General features: G+C 37.4%; 1 protein-coding gene and 1 non-coding gene across 2 annotated transcripts; one reads left to right on the top strand and one right to left on the bottom strand.

The window, feature by feature from the left end:
• Positions 1–301: 301 nt before the first annotated feature.
• Positions 302–374, top strand: TRNAK-CUU (transfer RNA lysine (anticodon CUU)). The gene has a single exon. It is a non-coding gene; the product is annotated as a tRNA-Lys (tRNA).
• An 11,744-nt stretch (positions 375–12,118) lies between these two features.
• On the bottom strand, positions 12,119–12,829 carry LOC131298794 (uncharacterized). The gene has a single exon (XM_058324264.1). The coding sequence runs from the start codon at positions 12,827–12,829 to the stop codon at positions 12,119–12,121; it is 711 nt and encodes a 236-aa protein (XP_058180247.1).
• Positions 12,830–20,439: the final 7,610 nt, after the last annotated feature.

Genomic DNA, 20,439 nt, shown 5'->3' with positions numbered 1-20,439 from the left:
ACGGCTTAGATTTCATTTCGCCGAACAGATTTCAGCTGTCTAGCTAAGGTGAAATTTAAATCGTTCATTGCCGAGTATGAACTGCCCGGATGAGACAAAATCCATGCTAAGGGACAGTATGCTAAGGGACAGTAGGGTCCCCGAGTTTGTATATTTCTGAAGTTTTCTTGTTTTTATTTTTTCGATATTTGAGTACAAATACAAAGCTGTTCACTCTACTGGCTGTAAGTATATGCATCTTTTGTCGCATGGATGACAACAATTGAAGTTTCAATGAATAATTACGTGGATACAACAAGAAGCCCGTCTAGCTCAGTTGGTAGAGCGCAAGGCTCTTAACCTTGTGGTCGTGGGTTCGAGCCCCACGGTGGGCGACCAACATTCTCCTTCTTTTGTATCTTTTTGTTTGGGGACTCGGACAGGCTTTCATATCGGTTACCATAAATGGGCCCCTGGGTCGGATCAGTGGGTTTCCATTAGATGAAAATTAGTTTTCAACTCCTTTGAACGTTAACAGGCCCATGTGTTTTCCGGGTTTTTTCGGGTTATAAAAGACATCCATATATGGAATGTATCACGTAATGCGTATTCTATATGGCTAGGATGAGATAGTATCATTGTTGTGCTTTATTTGTGACTCATTAATCCTTTCATTTTCTTTCTTTCTATTAGTTTGATGATTACACCGATAGACATGCCCCCGTCTAGTTCAATCGGGTTTTAAACTCGCATGGGTTAGGGTCTCCGACGGAGACCAACTTCAGGTATTAGTTGTCCAACTCCGTTCGAAAAAATCATGATCAGAGCTCTTCACCACATTAAACACCAGCGTACTAAAACAAATATAGATTCAAAAGAAACTCTGCTTTCAGTACTTAAATCAAATCAGATTGGAGCTAGAGAGGATTGGATCCTAATCCACAATAGTGATAAAAGAGGAGGAGGAGGACCCCAGATAATATTGCTCGGATGCATGAGTGCTAAAGGGTCTCAGCTTTTCTCTTTTGAGTTCCGCAACTTTGGATTAGTAAAACCCAAGTGGCCTAAAAGCATCAACTTATTAAAGTATCTTTAACACCCCAATACCGAGCTCCATGCAACAAAAGCAGTACTTAAAGGCTGCCCTCCAGTTCTTTTTGTACCACTTTATGGCTTTTGATTAATTATTTGTTTTTAGGCTATGGGTTTTGGACTCTAATGAAAGGAAAAAAACAAGGAGGGCTGATGGAACGTCGCAACCAAACACCCAGCCCTTTAATCTAAAACTAGATCCGGTGATCATGTAGTGCTCGGTCAGAATCGTCTATCTCTATAATTAATAATTCGAGCCGTTCATCGTGACCATTAAAATTACTTCCGTATGGCTCGGATGGTGCACTACAGGGGTCTCGGTTCCCATTAAACTGCAACATGAATATCTATTAGTAGTACAAGTTATCAACGTTGAATATAAACTTGCTTTTAGCCTAATTCTCCTTTTCTTTTGACCTTTGTATGGGCTCTAGCCTTTTGCCTTTTCCTTTTCCATTCTCTAAGGGAAATAAAAAAAAACAGAGGATTTTACTAAAAGAGTAACGCGTGTCCAATCTATAGATGATCTCTATAAGAAAATATCTAACATATTTGCGTATGCATCAACTTATGATTATGATACGACTTATGCCGTAAAATGTAAATCAGATGAGTTGGATAGGTAACTTTTTATGTGGTAATAGAGTCATGCCCATGCAGCCCATGCCAATGCTAGAAAGGATGGTAGAGGATTGTAATTGGATAGTTTCAAATGGAGTATTATTATGTCAACTCATAACAAATTTGGCTCACTTGTAATTTAATTTCTTGATTTTCTTGTGTTCCTATTTTTCCGATTACGCAAAATGATAGAATAAGTGTTGGACATTTTCACCGAGTAACTTTGAAATATTTTCTGCCACACCATAGAAGTTTGAATTCGGCTTACCTATACTTTTCTTGATTTCTTGTGTTCCTATTTTCCCGCTTATACGAAATGTTTACCCATAATATTTTTTTTCCCCGCTATGGAAGTTTGAATTTTGTTTGTGCATACTTTTGTTATTTTTCGTGTGTTCCAATTTTTCTGCTTATGCGAAATGTTTACCCATAATATATTTTCTGCCCTGCTATAGAAATTTGAATTTAGTTTACCAGTACTTTTCTTGATTTTCTTGTGTTCCTAATTTTGCGCTTATACTATACGCTTACGAATCTTTAATTAATCATTGCTTCTCGTTGTTATGGTTTTGCCAGTTGTCATGAATTTTTCCATTTACATGAAACGTTTACCCATAATATATTTTCTGCCCGCTAAAGAATTTTGAATTTGGTTTACCAATACTTTCTTGATTTTCTTGTGTCCCTAATTTTGCGCTTATACAATATGCTTACGAATCCTTAATTAATCATTGCTTCTCGTTGTTATGGTTTTGCCTGTAGTTGTCATGAATTTTTCCACTTATACGAAACGTTTACCCGTAATATATTTTCTGCCCCGCTATAGAAGTTTGAATTTGGCTTACCAATAGTTTTCTTGATTTTCTTGTGTTCCTATTTTTGCGCTTATACGATATTTTAAATCTTTAATTAATCATTGTTTCTCCTTGTCATGGTTTTGCCAGTTGTCATGAATTTAATGGTTGAATGGTTCGCCCTGTATGTTTAGCGAATAGTTTCACGTATTCTTTCACAGGTCTGGAAGTCAACAAATCCTTGGAATTATGTTCTTTCACCATATATGTGTGCGTTCACACTCACATGATGGGTAACACATACGTACACACTATACAAAATGCGTGTGAGATTTACCGATCATGAGAGTGTGATTCCATCGTCACAACTCTTGAGATTATCTGCACGACACCTATAAGCGCGTAAACGTCGACTGTAAGAATTCAGCTCAATGTTTGCACAAATTGGTTCGGGCACGAAACATACAACTATGGGTGTAGAGTTCATAGAGAAAGATTTTATTAGAGCATAGTGTAGAGTCCAATAATTGAGTTCCACCTACTCTACTCTCTCTCTCTCTCTGCAGTCGTTTTCCAGATTCACTTTACCCTCGCTCTGTCTCTAGTTCCAAACTCCCGTCCAAACTTTCGGACAACGATATTTCTGAAACCAAGTTTGTAGGCCATTTTGCACACTCGTGTTTTTACGTGCCCATAATTTGGGACTCTATAATTAGAGACAGCGTCGAAAATCTCAGTGCCTCTGTGTTGAAGAATTTTTCGGCCGGTGAATTTAAAATATAAAAAAATAAAACACATACACACAATTCAACGGTCGAAAAACTCCTAGGAATAAAGGCATAAGAATTTTCGGAGACAGAGGAGATCGGACCCCGTGTAATTAATTAGCCCATGTTAGGCTAGCTCCATAGCAATATACGTTACAGTATATAATCCAAAAGCTCTCGTGTCACATCAAAACCAATATGTTTTAACTTACCTTAATTATCTAAAAGCAGCATTATTCGAATGAGGGCACGCTATTGTGGGTCGATGATTATGGGGATCATTTCAAAAATAAAATAAAAAAAAAGATTATGTGGATAATTAATTGCGTGGGACGTTTTTTTGTTTTTTTGGTAATTACGTGGGACGTTACTAGCTGTGATTGGCTGCGTTGCATGCCCATGTGTCTTGTATGGAAGACATCCTTGCAGTCCCAAAAATGCATGATTTGAGAAAGAGAAATATAACTAATTAGATTAGCATACTTTATTATATAATATTGAAGCACCAATGGTTTTGTTGGAGTAAATTAGGTGAATTTGGACCAAGCCTGGTTTTTGAAATTATTGGTGTAAAGTTCCTTGCCATCACTCTATTAAAACTTGTTCAGATAATGCATTTGTGTTTGAAGACATTTTGGATATTCATGGTTTTGGAAGAGATATTTCGACAAGCGATATCAAAGTCAAAATAATATTTGTGTGAATCGAGAGTGTGCAAGGATAAACTTATGCTTTTAGCGGCGGTTGAAACCATCGCAGAAGATCCCACAAACCGTTTCTAAAGACCTAGATAGATGAGCTATACCAATTAGTGGTTACCTAAACGTCGGGTCAAGCGTCATGAGATATCCGATGTAGGGTTTTGGTGACTCTATTGCAAAGTGCTTGTATAATTGTGCATGTTCGAAATTTTACAACTCTGAACCTAAGGGGTTGGCTTGATGGTCTTCCCCTAAGGGATTGCTCATTCTTAAACTCTCATATTCGATTTTTCTTATCAGTAACTCTTCGGACCACCTCACTCCACTCATGATAAGTATATGAAAAGGCTGTCAGAGGCGCTGATAGATCTGCAACCGTACATATGTAGACATCTTAATTGGTTTGCGAAAGCCATTTATCATGATCTTTTGATTTCTCTAACAAGTTACAGCCATGAAAGGACAATTGATTGAGCACATCTAGTACTAGGGATTCACCAATCAAATGTACCACATGAAGCTTTTTGGATGGAAGACAAAAGTGCACAGATTTTTTTGTAGGGCCCATCACGGGTCTCACAAACGATCCGAGCCATTCATTAAATGTAAAACACTTTTTCAAGAGTCCTTGAGAAAAATAAGCTCAGTCCGATACATATAAGTTCTCGATCCAATCATCTAACTTTTCATTTAGATTTCAGGATAATAAAAAGTCAAATGATTGGATCGAGTACCTAGAAGTATCGGATTGAGCTGATTTTTCACGGAAATCCTTGGCAAAGTATTTTACATTTAATGAATGACTCGGATCGTTTGTGTGAAATCCGTAATGGACCCTACAAAAAAATTTGTGCACAATCTGTGCATGAAATGTCTGTGTGGATAGACTTTCTGCTTTGGATGCCTCACTTGACTAGTTGAGTTTCGTCCAATCAAAATTTAATCTTTTTTTTTTTGAAAGGCCAAAATTGAATCTTCGGGCATTCAATTTCCATGCAATTATTAACACGACAAAGTGTCTCAAGAAGCCCTCCTAATTATGGAAAAAGAATACCTTGTTGTTTGAAATTGAAAAAGACATCAAATTATTGATCCGCGAACTTCGCCGATGTTTCCCATATCAACTATTGTACTAAATCTACATACTATCTAGTATATTTGTGTTCTCTAAAGCCTAAAACTAGCTGAAGCGTCTTAAAGGTGGCGTGACCATGGATTTTAAAAATTGTAACTGCTGATACGTTATGATTTTGGGGGCTTTCGATATCATTACACTCCAATATGCCAGTGGGATGGAAAATCATGTGTATCAGCCGGTTCCTATTGCGTATCATTCTGTTTCCGATTAATAGACTGATTCACAGCTATAACCGATACTCTACCTTAAAGGGTGATTTCGGCACTTAATAAAATAACTTCTCAACAATAATTTTTATAAGTTCACGATCGCGACAATCGATTTCCGTTACGTTATCGTTCGAGACTTCCGATACCCTCACTTGTCCCACTGCCATTATTTAAAACCTTGGGCGTGACTGGAAATAATAGAACAAAATAATTAGACAGTTCATATTTATGGGGCCCCACTAAATCATATGTCTATGTGTGTAATTGTTGATTAGATCTAATAAATTGGTTTTTTCTTCCAAATGCGATTCCCCATGAGAAAAGGTGAATTTGAATTATCGCCCTTTTCTCCATATGATAATAAGGTAGTTCCAACTTCGTTGTTGTCAACCCGGTAATAACGGCTGCAGGTTTTCTTAGGGAGTATTTGACATGATGGAGACGAAGCTAAATAAGGGCGCAAACGAGCCTAGCTAAGCTTTATATATGGTGTTAGAGTCAAGCCCATTAATTTAGTTTTTAGTCATTCGTTAAATCTGATCTACTCTATCTTAGGAGATTTGGGGATGAGGATGGGTGTTTACGGGAATTGAACATTATCCATGTGCATAGGAGTATAAGAGAGGCATCAACTACACTTCACTCTACTTGCAAGCCCATTTAATTTCCTAAATGAGTTTTTATAAGCGAGTTGAGATAAGTTTTAGAGTATTCAGTTAGACTTGTTCTACTGCACGAGCCTAAAACTTGAATTTGAGCTCGACTTAATTACGAAGCAAGTCGAACCGAGCTGAATCCTTAACAAGCCAAGCTTCGAGCTATTCTCTAGCAGCTTGATTCTTTTGCAGCCAATAGATGGAGTGAGGTGCCACTTGCTAGAAAAACACACAACCCCCCATGTATAGGCTGCAATTCACTTATAATTACCCCCCCCTCCCCCCCCGATAGGCTGCAATTCACATTTAATTAATTAAGTACTACTCTCTCATAATCCTGGGCCTAGCGGTGAACCCTTGAGATTTAGGGGTTTGTTCACTTTAATTTGATCAGGTTTTAGGTTCAAAATCTCTCAAGTGCTATCAACTCCTCTAGGATCTTTGGGGCTAGTTCATACAAAGTTTTGCTATGGCCGGCTTTAATTGAACCTCTTCTAGCTCGTGTAAAAGTAGGATTAGTCCAAGGAAATTATTCGAAGTGCGCGTAAGCTGATTAGAACACTCGAGTTGCCAAAAAAACATGAATATTTTTTTGTATCCTGGTCGATATTAGCACCCCCAAAAGTTCCTAAAATATATAAGTACTCAAGTACCATAACAATAATGAAATGACATATGGCTCTTATTTTAGCATTCCACACTTTTCATGGGAGCACTACTTCCCTTTCTTATGCTCAAATTAAGTTTTGTTTAGCGGAAGACAAAATAATGTGACAATTTAAAGTGCGGCGCTAAAATTACTCCCCCGAATAACATGTACTGTAAAATATCTATTGGAATAATTAAGTAGAAAAAAATTAGAAACCTGTCACTAGCTAAAAGCAATCCCCTGAATAATGGGACATATTTTATTACGAAACTTTTGGCATGCAAAAATAGAAACTTTTGGCAGGAAGAATATTTTTGACATTTATTTTAGGTGAGCCTTAATTTGGCATGGACTAAGTCGCTATGGTAGCAACGACTGAGCCATTCATGAACTCCGGGCTTCTTCGTGTGATGAGCAAATCCGAAGTCCGCCTCAAGTTTGGAATTTCTATGATCATGATAAGGAGAGGTAGCAATACACGCTAGTAGCCTCCTCCTCCATCCTTTTTGTCTTGCCAAAAAAATCCAGCTTAAATGCCATGCCAAGTGAGGAGTGCTATTGTTAGACAAAGTTACTAAGAGCCCGTTCCAGAAAGGGAAAAAAGTCCTTATTGTTTAAGAAGACAATTTCAAGGTCAAAAATTATGGGTTTATTGAAATATAAAAATATGCAATATGGATCTTGTTTGAAAGATCTCACGATACAAAAAAAAAATTTTGAAAAATTATTTTTCATATATTATTTTTGAGTTTGAAAATGTGAAATAAGCTGCTTATTTTTTAAGAAGGTTTCTGGAACGGGCTCTTATTATCTATATCAAGTTTAATGATGAAAATGAAGATAAACTGATCTTGAGCAACTAATATTTGTATTTGTCATATGGTAAACAGAAGGTTGTTGTATGGGGTTATTATTTTGCTTCAATTGAGCCATAACAAATTAAAAACGGAATGAGAAGGCCATGTTGCAGAAATGTGGTGTTAGAGGGGTTAAAATGCAAAATCAGAAAGAAAATCTTGTGATTAATAATCAAATAGTCATGGTTAACTTTCCTAAAAGTCACCACGATTTTCGAACTTTACATCAAATTAATGTGACATGAATCACATCGATCAAATTAGCAAGGGAAAACCTTGGGTCTCAAGTTCAAAAATTTTCAGGTGCTATCAATTTTTTTGAAGTCGGTTCACACGGTCTTTTGCTCTGGCTTTAATTAAGTGGGACTTCGCATGTAAGTGGGCGGTGGGATTCATTCCCTAATTAGTCGAAGTGCACGTAATTAGATTGGCTCTGAGTTATAAATAAAAATAAAAAAAATTAGCAAGGGAAAGTAAGTTCAAAAGGTGACACGTGTCACCCCAACTTTTTTCACTCTCACCTAACGTACACCTAAACTTTTGGCTTTTCCTTAGCACAGTGCATGTCTTTTTCTTTTTCTTTTTCCTTTTTTTATTTATGACAAGATATTTAGGTTAGCTTGTGCGTACCTCGACTTATTCCGGGGCTTTGAAGGTAACAACTGTGCATAACCCCAATGGCCCTAATCGGCCTCCGTGGAAATAGAACCTGTAACCTCACAGAAGAACAATTATTGTTTTCTGCACCCCAATGGCCCTAATCGGCCTCCATGGAAATGGAACCTGTAACCTCACAGAAGAACAATTATTGTTTTCTGACAATCACTTGGCCAAACTCCTTAGAGTTCACAGTGCATGTCGCTCTTGCAACCATAAACAAAAAACAAAACGAGTTAACAAATACTAATGAAACGCAAAAGTATGTATGTGTCTGAATTATAAGGAAAAAAGGTGAAAGATCTTACTCATGGATCTTGACCACAACTTAATTAGTATTATTCGTTTTTTTGATAAGTACACAATGCTTAATTAATCACAAAGAAACAAGGTATATATATACTAGAGATCGAACTTTGCCCGAAACAAATGACAATACAGCTCACTTCCACCATTCTAATTATATTAATTAGCATGGGCGAAATCACAATTACGACTAATCATGCCCGGCCAACCGGGTTTAATAACTACTTTCTCAATTAGTACTTATTAACTAGATGTCAGCTAAGAGCAATGCTATTCGTATATATAGCAATTGCCACTCTTTTTTTTAGCAAAATATTGTTGTCTATATAAACTAAAATCGAAATGAAAAGAAATAAAATAATCGACGGGAGGCTCATATTCGTTTTGAAGGTGCTCTTCATAATCAGGGGCGGCTTCAAGATTTTCCTATAGCGGCACAAAATTATATGATGTGTCAATAACAAAAAGCGCAACGAAAAAAAGAAGCAGCTAATTTGGAGAGAGATAATATAAGCAAAAGGAAAATGCTCATCTATATTTTCCTTTTATTTGTTTACCAATGTACTTTATAGGTTACAAAATGTTGGCTTATTTTGGTTTGTTGGCTATATCATCTAGTTACTCAAATTCAAGTAAACTTTTAAATATTTTTCAACTTTGTTATATATACGGACACATACATACGCAAACACTTGCAGTATATACTCACTCTCAATGTAAGTGTGTTTAAGTGGTTGTGTATGTGCCTGTGATTTTAGAATTTGTTTTTTATTTTTTTTTTTCACTCCGGATGAATGACCAAATGCCGACAATCTTAAATAAAATTTAAAACATATGTAAAACAGATATTTTTTAGTGCGTTTTTAACTTTTTAACAACTACCTGGTTCACTTGAACCCCTGAAATCATGGTGCGACCGCCTGTGGTCTTCATTGTATCAATTCAATGGTGGTCCACCCATTAACTTTTATGCACAATTCGATCTATGCACAGTAGTGTACGCAAACTTTTTCCCCTAAGTAGGTAGTTTCTTTTTACTCCTATCTAGGATTGTGATTCATCAAAAAATATTCCGCTCACCACTCCTTACGATTACCGCTCGGTCCATCACTTACTCTCGCCAGTTGAAATAAAACTAAAAAAGTTTGTTAAACTTCAAAAACTGATTGCAGGGTTGTTCTTTCGTTACCACACAAAAAAAAAAAAACTTCAAAAACAGATAATTTTACCTCGATAAATCGATACTCTTTAGAATATGCTCGGGTTATTTATGTTCCAAATTTTTCTAAAATGTAGTTTTATTAGCTAGTATGTGGACAACTGATTCACCATAGGATTCTACTAGATATACTAATAGGCCACCACTTGATCTGGATCTTTCTAGTATTGATCCTTAATTGTTTGTGTACATTTTTTTTAAGGTCCACCGAATAAAGGCTACTTAACCTAGAAAGAAGGGAAGTTTGCTTTTGCTTTACAAAAATCATCAAAACAAACACAAGAAAACAAAGTAAAAGAAAAAAGCTTCTGGTTTTTGGAGTACTAATAATATATGTGTTGGAGAAAAAATGGTTTAAGTTCTGGTGGGGTGGGACTAGTTCATGGGGGCATACTTTATAACGTAGTGGAATCATGTCAGGTCTTGTAAATTAAGTGGAGGAGAGTATCCTTAGGGTGTCGTGAAGGTTATCTTGGTCATTTTGGCATGGTTTGCAAAGTGGGGCGACCTAACATTCGTCATCATGATGATTATTGAACTCCTAATTACCCAACCCACCCCACACCCCCGCCCCCCCCCCCCCCCCCCAAAAAAAAAAAAAAAAAAAAATTTAATAACCAGGCCGATGTCCCTGCCAGATTGGGCGTACCTTGGCTGATTTTGAAGAAAAACAATATACTTTCTTGTTTCCTCTCGTGCTCACTTAGCCAAATCTCTTGATTTATTACGTACACTCCTTAATTTGGTTAAACAATAAAAAATATTTAGGCCTTGAATCCAATATAGGACTCGATTAATGGCCATTGCCCATCAAGTAATTGAGATGAGATTAGATTAAGATTCCAGGAACCACTTAGAAAATGCAAGACAAGAAGTAGGAAAGTTTCAAATTGTTTCCATCACAGGTGGAAATGTGGGTTTTCCACCCTGACATTTGTGGATCCCATCGTACAATTATTGTAATAATTTAAATCATTTATCTTGTAGAGCTAGCCTGTAATAAAGTATATTTACGTAAAAAATGAGCTTGATCGGACCACGATCAATATGTCAAAAATTGAATTTTGATTTATAAGATGAACGGCTATGAACAGTCTAACTTTAAAATGATTCACCATCCATCTCATATACCAAAATTTAATTTTTGATATGTCTATCGATCTCCAATCAAGCTGATTTTTTAGTGAATGTATTAATGTGCTAGTTCTACAATATAAACGGTTTAGATTAAAATAAAAAATGTACAGTGGAGGCCTAAAAGCTGTGGCGGAAACACCATGGTTTCCACATAGCGGATAGAATTTAATCCCAACTTATCTCACCATGGTTTAGGAAATGCAAGTAAGTAAAATTAATGATCATTTATTATTTTCTCTTTTACGTTTCTTATCTTATATTATAAAGTGCAAGTTATTGATCTTCCTTCCTATATCAAAAGAAACTCATGTGATATTTTACGGAAATGTTACAGAATATCTAGCCGTGTATATCAATAGTATCTGCATGTGACAAAAAAAATAAAATAAAATGCTGGCAAAAATTGATACCGTATGATATTTTTTACTGAAAAAATTACGAACTAGAGATATTTAAAATCGGATTCGAATCTTATGAGTACCGATCCATAAAGATAGGTTTAAAAGAAAAATGTCACCATCTTGTCGTTCTCAAACTCAAATTTATACTCTCCGCCTATTGGTATCCCTACTTCATTTCATATGAGTAAGCGTATGTTTTTCCTTGTTTTTTCCCTTGATGTACATGTACCCTTATCGAATTTTTAATAAAACAAATCCGTCAACCAAAAAAAAAAAAAAAACAATGATCTATTGCTATAAACGAAAACTTAAATCTGTATCTCAATTAATAAAAGTTTCCCATAGATATACACACAAATACCGATGTATATACTGTAAGTATAATTGTTTGGGTTTTATTGTCAGTTAGATTTCAGCTGTTATGGACTTGTTCCTTTGGGGTTCCTCAGTTGGCATTTTGCCGATCGAGGGTTTGGATCTCGGCCTGGGCACATAATTATTTTTAATTTAGTTTGAGGAATATAATGTCGTTCTCCTTGTTCCTATTGTCATTAATTATAACAACTTCAATGATTAACGAAATTTTTTTCCTTTCAAAAAAAAGTATAATTGTTCGACAAAATTATTATTGCAACATTTGCCCTGGAGGCTAAGTTCATACAATTTGGGTGGACCCAAAAGGAAATTAAAGCAAGAATCTGAATAACAATTAACTCTTTTAATTTAATTACTAGTAATTATGATAATTAATTTCATTGACAGCTGAGCACTCCATCTTTACAACTTTCTTCTAAACAGATTGACAGAGAAGAAAGCCCCCCATGCAGCACATGCAGCACCTTTTTTTTCTTATTTCCAAAAAACAATAAAGCAAAAAAAATAAAAATAAAAAAACACAAAAATAATTATTAATTGCTACTACTGCAATTTTCACTTCAGCGTTGTAGAGTACCCATCTTGTTTTGCTTCTTCAACTCCTTATAAAACCTACTTATGAACTCCTCGGCGGCCTCGTCCACGTGGGAGTCCCCGCAGCCATCCCCGTCCCGCAACGGGAACGGCGAGTCCGTTATCCTCAGCTGCCTGGCCATCGGGGTGCGCCCGAACCCCGGCAAGGCCGGCGACGAGAGCTCGCTGTAGATCAAGTCACGCGCAGCGGGGCTCTGCCAGAAGCTGGACATGGGGGTGGCCATCGCGGTCATGGGCGAAGCGTCGTCGGCAGCCTCGGTCCTCTCCATCATCTCGAGCACCCGCCGCACAGCGTCGACCGTCAGGACCCGGTCGTCCTCGGTGGGCGGCGCGTGGGCGCAGGGGAAGAAGTGCGAGCTGCCGTTGCCATGGCCCTTGTTGCGCTTCATGAGGTGGAAAGGGAAGGCCGCGGCGGGGCTGTTGCTGCAACTGAACTCGTACTCGCGCGGGCCATAAAAGGACACGTGCCCGGAGGAGGAGGCGCTGCTGTGGTGGTGGTGGTGGTGGTGGAACATGAGGTTGTGTATGGCCTTGCCGGCGATCTTGCCACGCTTCATCATCATCTTAAGATCCACCAGTAATTTTCTGTTCGATATGCCTTTCCTGATCATGTAGAACAACACCCGTACTATGTCCCATATCCTCTTTGCCACCGGTATTGTATTTGGTTGTTCCATTTTTTTTATGAGAGAGAGAGAGAGAGAGGGGGGGTTCAGATTCTAGAGAGAGAGAGAGAGGGGGGTTGGAATCTAGAGAGAGAGGAATTTCTTTCTAGAGAGAGGAGGGATTTTATTTTTTCATGAGTTGGGAAGAATGAGAAAGGAGTGGTATTTATAGGAGGCCAGGGAGGAAGAGCTTGGGACTTATGGTTAAGTTTGTGTGCCTGTGAAGTAAACTAGCTAACATCAACACTTGGTGCATTGGTCTTTCGTGCTACTTTACTGTACTATTTTATTGGCTCAATTATTAAGCGTGGGGTATTGATCGGATGAGTTCAAGCTCATGTGGGCTTAAGTTCACATCTTTAAGTGGACGAAGATTTTTATTTTTTTTTAACAGATGCTATGGACAAATAAAATTTACCCCGAAAGTATCCCGAAAAGATCAACTAGTGGTTGAGATTCACTTTGATGTGTGTGACATAATCATCAAAGTGATTCTCAACCATTGATTGCTGTTTTCGGGGTACTTTCAGGGTAAGTTTTCTTTGTACCTAGCATTTCCCTTTTTTTAATAATTCAGGCGTCCAGCTTTGCACTCGACTAATGTGGGGGACCTATTTGCAGGGTTTCTAATTAATTAAAGCCAGAACAAAACTCTTTATAGACTAGTTTCAAAGGAGTTGTTAGCGAACCTAAGACTTTAGGAGGGAGCAAACTCCTAAAATCCAAATCTTGATCACTAAGCCAACCCCAATGGGCAGTGGACCGAAGATCGATTCACTTCTCGTATTAATTTCGATAGTTTGTAACCAATCCGGTTTGGAAACCTATTTCTATGGCTTAGACATAATCACGGATAGTTAGAACCCCACAGGCCGCAGTGACAAAGAATTTGTTCACATGATACAGGTTGTTCATATGCTTTTCTCCTTTTATGTATAATAATATTGCATGTGGTACTGCTTTGGCACCTAAACCTCTTTGCTTGCTTTCACCGTGACTAACAATGATAGCAATTTAAAACAGGGAGGCCCCGGACATTTTGAGCTACTATTAATAATAGAAACAATCAAAGCTTATTAATTATATTTCCAGTCTCAAATTTAATTTTTTTCTCCTTACATGATACTTTTTACTTGTCAGTGATCGAGTAATGGCTTAGAATTCAAAAGAAAAACCCAATGAGTATTTGGCCATGTGAGCGTAAGAAATAAAATAAGTAGTTGTTATCCATGAGATCGCATGTTCGAATTACATGCACGAAAGCCAAACATTTCAAACATTTGGGAGAGACGGCCTTGACTTTTCAGGGGCTTAAAGGGAAAAGTAAAATAGATCGAAGCCCTTTTATTGGACTATTATAAGGGAGAGGGCCAGGACCTTGAAAGCTTCAAGCGGCCAGATGTGAACTTAGGGCCATTGGAAGTTGCCTGGTCTATAATTTCATGATCCAGATCGAACAAGTAGAGGTGCGCACAAATTAATTGGCTCGGACATCTGGTTGTAAAAACAAAAACAACCCCAAGGCGGACTATTATGCCAGCTGCAGAGGGTTACCTGAACAATAATTTCAAAAGGCAAATAATTAAACTACTCGATCCTCAATAATGCAATGTGGGAAGGTAATACTCCAGATATCAAACCTGCATGATTTATGGCTTAATTAACTAGCTATCTAGTGTACTTTACCAGAATAGAAAATATTTAATCCTATAGTCTACTACAACTTGCCCGCACCTTAAGTACTTTTAAACCCAGAGCCGGCCACTCATAAAGTACTGTACTTTCATGGCTTAATTAATAGTTCCATTTTCATAGGTGTTACATTTCAAAGTCAATATTTCTATGCATTTCAACAAAAAAAAAAAAAAAAACACATTAAAAAGTGCATGCAGTGGGTAGCTAGCTGGGTCTTTCTTTCGAAATATCTATTGCAAGAGAAAATCATGTTTACAAAGAAGTTGTAAATAAGTGTTTACGGAGCACAATTTCAGTCGTCCAAAACTGTTTTGAACGATCCGAATTGAAAATAATCTCTTAACGATAATAAATTATCGATTATCATTAAGAGATTATTTTCAATCCGAGCCGTCCAATGCCAAAACAGACGACTGAAATCACTTAGCTACGTAAAGAGCCGCTGCACAGTGGCTCCGTAAATAAGTATATCTCCCATCGCAATCTTAACTTACAACTGAAGTAAAAAGGGGTCCTTTTTCTGTTTATAATTACGTTGATATTCTCCTTTCTGCATACTGGTGCCAAGAAACTTCCCAAAAGGGATGAAGGGTTATTTTGGAATTTAGAGTTTTCTTTTCCCTTGCCAAACCGCTTTTTGTTTTTGTTTTGTTTTTCAAGAAAAAGATCGTTAGGTTGCTACTACACGTGTCCTTTTGCTGTCCGTGTAGCACGAAACCTCCATACTACTATTCCTGAATTGTCAATTGTTGCTTTTTCTTCCACCCTAAGGAAGTCCATCATGTGTGGGGGGGTGTGCCAAAAAAGGGAAAGTAAACGTTTCAATTTCAGTATTTTCTGGTCTTGTTTGAAGTTCAAAGATTCCACTTGATTAGCTTAATGCATTTGAATCATGTTTTTCGTCCCCTTTAACTTTTACTTCTCATGAACGTTCACCTTTTGTTAACAATAAATGAAAGTAGGGCAGGTATGGTACTCAGTCGCCTCCGTCAAGAAATATTTCTCATCAATGTCACATTACAACGATGTACGCTAATTCTTCACCCAACAATGTTAAAACTTGTTCCATATATGATAATTATAACCTTCAAACTTGCTATCATAATTAAGAACACTAATGGTTCCGAACTATGAATCATTTTTTCCTCTCCATGTGCAAGCGTGTAATTGCACGTGCGTTTGAGTGTTAGTGCTTGTCTCGCATCGATTAATTGTAATATCCAAAATCAGTGTATGAATTTTACTTCGGATGTCTCTGTACTTATTGTCTTTTGATTAATTTTGAGACGTTGAATTAATGCTTTAACTTAAGATATATAGAAATATGAAAATATTCTTAAGCTAGGTAGAGATACATGGGAACCATGATTAATATGCCTTGTAGCCCACAACTAATGTTTGTTTGCAAGGTTATTATTACCTAGCCGTATATTTAAAGAAACATATCTAATAAGTAACCCTACAAAACATGCCACTTTACAACCATCCTAAAGCCCATAAGCTTGTTTTTTTTCCCCCTCTTGAGATTTCGTATTAAACAATTTATAAACTTCTAAAACATTTTTAAAAAAGATTACTCAGTGCACGAGGTTCCCGCTATTGGAGGGTGTAAAGGACAGCCCCGTTCCACTTTCTTTCTAAACCTTCTTTTTCGAAAAGAAGGTAATTTCAAATTAAAATATAATGAAAATGAGAAATAGTTTTTTAATTTTTTTTGCACCGTTAAAAAGATCTCAATGAGATCTATCAAACAAGATCTATATTGGTAAAAAAATTATTTGCGTAAATAAATAATTTTTAACCTTGAAATTACCTTCATTTTCTAAAAGTTCTCTTTTCTAGAATCCGGAACACCCTAGATGCATAGTTACCCATGACCACTAGGTCACAATAGTTAACCACTGATGGTGATAGCCTGGATGGCAAAAGCCTCCTTCATTCTCAGGCAAGACTCAGGTTCGAGTCTTGTCAGTGGCAAGGGAATGAGGGATTTGTTCCCTTGTCATCCTATGCCTATGTGGTGTTGTGGTGACGACCTGTCCTCATGGACAGTAGCTATAGCTCGAACCGGACATTTCACAGTGAATAGGAAGCTCCTATGATTGCGCCCAAAGAGAGTTGCTACACTGGTCGCCCCCTCCCACCCTTTTTACCAATCAAAAAGGTCACAATAGATAACCTAACGGTTACGCCCACGACGCCCTTAAAACCTCTGAAATTAAACATGCGGTAAATACGTACATTTAACCTGATGTTTCAGGCATATTAATCTGCCTAATTTGGGAACTCCCTGCCCCCAAAAGAACCACACAAAACTACTTTTAATTCATGCACTTGCCAAATTTTAAGGTGGTCAAAAGTCCAACACCATAGCTACACTTCTTTTTTTCTTTCTTTTTTTCCCGGGCAAAACCTACACGAAACAAGCAAAGCAGTTTTGGTTTCTACTTTCGAAAATATTAAAAGATTTCTTTCATAACAACTTCAATTGAACAGCTGTTGGCAACTCACACAAACTTTTGAGGGCTGTCAGCTGAAAGTACATGGCCACGCTCCAACGTGCTAGTTAGATATTTTCAACACGTTCGGTTTGGATTCTGAGCGAGATTCTTTTAGAGTAATGATCAGTAGAAAGAGAGAGATAAAGAAAATGTATTAAAAATTGTGCCCAGAGATTTTGAGACCTCATAACAAGCAATTAGTCTTTGGATCGGAACTTTTAGTTGTAGTGCCACATGAGGGGTGTTACAGCTTACGTGTACTTCATTTCTTTGAACTTAGTCCTATTGAACACTAGCAAAGAATCTAATTAAAGCCAGGGTAAAGTCTCGTATATACTAACCCCATAAGAGGTGATAAACCAAATTGAGACACCATACGATTGAGCAATCCCAGAACTCCCAAACCATTGTCTCACATTTTAAATCTTTGCACACTTAAGTTAGGCTTATCATTAATCTCCTAAATTTATCCAGTTTTATAATAGTACCAAGTTAGAAGGCTAAACCACGGATGCATCAATGCAGCGCCTAGTGTTTTCCAATCCAAAAACTAAGCCCAAGAGAATCTACCAAAGCACTTCATTGTTAATTAATTCTAGAGATGTTTAATTTAATTTAAACCTCTACTGGTTTTCATTAACACAGCTGTTGATCACAACTCATAAAGCGTGTTTACATTGCAAGGTTGTCAAAAGTGTTTGTTTAATTTAATGGGAAAGACTATAATACACAATCTTTATTTTGGTGTGTATCATATGCACCCCAAAAATGTTATGAATTATAGAAAAAATGTTACGAATCATATTGCTAAAAAGTTACAAATCGTATAAAGGTTACGAGATACACCAAAATGTTATGAATTTTAATGAAAATGTTACGAATCGTACTGTTGAAAGGTTATGAGTTCTCGAACAAAAGTTGCGAAACACACTGAAATGTTATGAATGAATCATAAAATAGGTACATATGGTACACCATTTTAAAGAGTGTGTATTATAGACTTTTCCTTTAATTATTGATCATGCTCATAATTAAAGACAGTATGAATTGTGTTATTTCGTTTTATTTATCCCAAACTCCTAATTACTTTTGTGTTCTTTCGGAAGCTTTGGATTCTTTTCTTTTAACTACTATTTACAATTGAGAATTATCCGTTGCAGTGTTCTTACTTCTGCTGCATGTAAAAGTGCACACAGACATGCATACATGAAAAAGATGAAGAGGAACTTCAGGAAAGAAAATTGTGATATAATCTTCGACGGGAGCAAGTGAAATGGAGTATAGTTGGTGTCTCTCTTATGCTCTTATGCATGTGAGCAAGGTTCGATTTCTGTAAGCATTCATCCCCCTTCTCAAGTCCCTAATGATAGAGTAGATTAAGATTAATGAATAACAATCTATATATATATATATATGTGTGTGTGTGTGTGTGTGTGTGTATATACACACAGTCCGTCTCCCGTAAAGACCACCTCATTTTAATAAAATGCGGACCTCCCTTTCCCGATTGAATTTCGATGATCCGAGCCACTCAATGTGTTTAGAACGGTTCAAACAAAAACTGCTCGGATGAAGTCCTTTCCGATCATTTTTTTTTTCGATTTCTCGCGAGTACCCTTAAAATCACGTTCTGAACACATTGAGCGGCTCGGATCATCGAAATTCGATCTGAAAATGGGAAAAATGAGGAGGTCCGCATTTTAACTAAAATAATGACTCCCTCATTTGAGACTGACTGTCTATATATATATATATATTCAACGGGAAAAATACAAATGCACAATCATTTCCTTTTTTACGTGTGGTCTCCAATTCTAAAACAATTGGTGGTGCTATGGACATAGATCCGGAGCAGTGTGATGCACGCGAATCTCACAAGAGATGGCATAAACTTTATACATCAGAGAATTACGAACACATCTATATTCTTGGATCCGATCGGCCATGACAACAGATTTTTGAGCTCTTCAAAAGAAACGATGGCCGCGTCTGCAGCGGATTCGGTGGTCATGGATCCTTCAACCTGCATCGGGAACCAGCTTTAGCTAGGTGAGATCTGGTCCACCCCATTTCACGAGTTTGTCTGATGGGTTTGACTCGGTGCTGATTTGTTGTGACTTTTCTTTATTTTTGGTTTTGTTTTGTTGTATTTTCTTTATTATTGTAGTTGTAATATTTTCGTGTTCGCTTTAAAAAAAAACACTAAAAATGAGGGGTTGCTACCCGGGCCCATCCAGCCGTATATTCGTTAGGATTAATGATGGTGTGTTGTCGGTGATTTAACTAGAAAGCCAGAGTCAACTCCAGCTGTCCACCCAAAAAAAACAGGAGTCAACTCCAGCCCATTAAGCATTTGAAGCCTACCCGTACGAGAATAGTAGGCCGGCCCAAATACCCGGGCCCTTCTCATTTCTCAATACAAAAGGAAAAAATGTTGAGTGATCTCGGGGTACCGCTACGTAGGCCCTAACACTCTTTTTCTGCCATACATTGTTGTGGGGCTCAATACTAACGAGGAGTTGGTTCAGTTGAAAACTTCTTGAATTGGTTGGGGAAGGCTCAAGTTGAAGTCCGTATAGCCCGTCATTGGGGCTAAACGTGCTCCTAGCACAACCTACACATCGTGGGACCTTAGTTTCTGTCCCGACCTAGCTACGGTGGGGGTTATCTATAGATAGTAGTGTGATGTGACAAAACAATACTCTCCTACGAAGGCGACGATGTACCATACCCTACACTTCTATGTTGGGCTCAGTACTAATGAGGAGTTGGTTCATTAAAAACTTTTTGACTTGGTTGGAGGAGGCTCAAGTTGAAGTCCTTGTAGCCTCTCATTGGGGCTAAACGTACTCCTACCACCACCCGCACCTAGTGGGACCTTAGCTTTTATCCCGACCAAGATGAGGTGGCCATGGGTCACTCTAATAAAATAAAAAAAAAGAGGTTGAGATATTTGGTAACAGTACATTATCTTTAGTCACGTGAGAAATTCGTAATACCACTAGAAATGAACCACAAGGCAAAGAAGTGATGAGGATGCAAAAAAGGCAGTACTGTAACTTGTTTTGTATACACATATTTAAAGCGAATCCTTTTTTTCTTTATTTCAAGATGCCCGTGAATTCTTCAATTATGTTTCTTCTGCTTTTAATTTTTAGTACTACTACTATATTTCCTGACGATGTGTCTTTCTTTCTTTGATAACTACAAACATCTCTCTCTCTCTCTCTCTCTCTCTCTCTCTCTCTCTCTCTCTCTCTCGTTCCGGGGCGTTCGTTCGTATGGTTGATTCTGTATTTCACGTGAATTGAGGATTATGGTGGTGCAGAAAATTAACCAATTAGTAATAGTGAACAATATATGTGAATCTTACGTGGTTGTTGATCACCCCAAAAAAGAAAGTGTGATATGTGGTTGCTCCTGCTC

Source organism: Rhododendron vialii, chromosome 8a, assembly GCF_030253575.1.
Source record: "Rhododendron vialii isolate Sample 1 chromosome 8a, ASM3025357v1".
Taxonomy (NCBI): Eukaryota; Viridiplantae; Streptophyta; class Magnoliopsida; order Ericales; family Ericaceae; genus Rhododendron; species Rhododendron vialii.
This window is presented reverse-complemented; position numbering and strand designations above follow the sequence as displayed.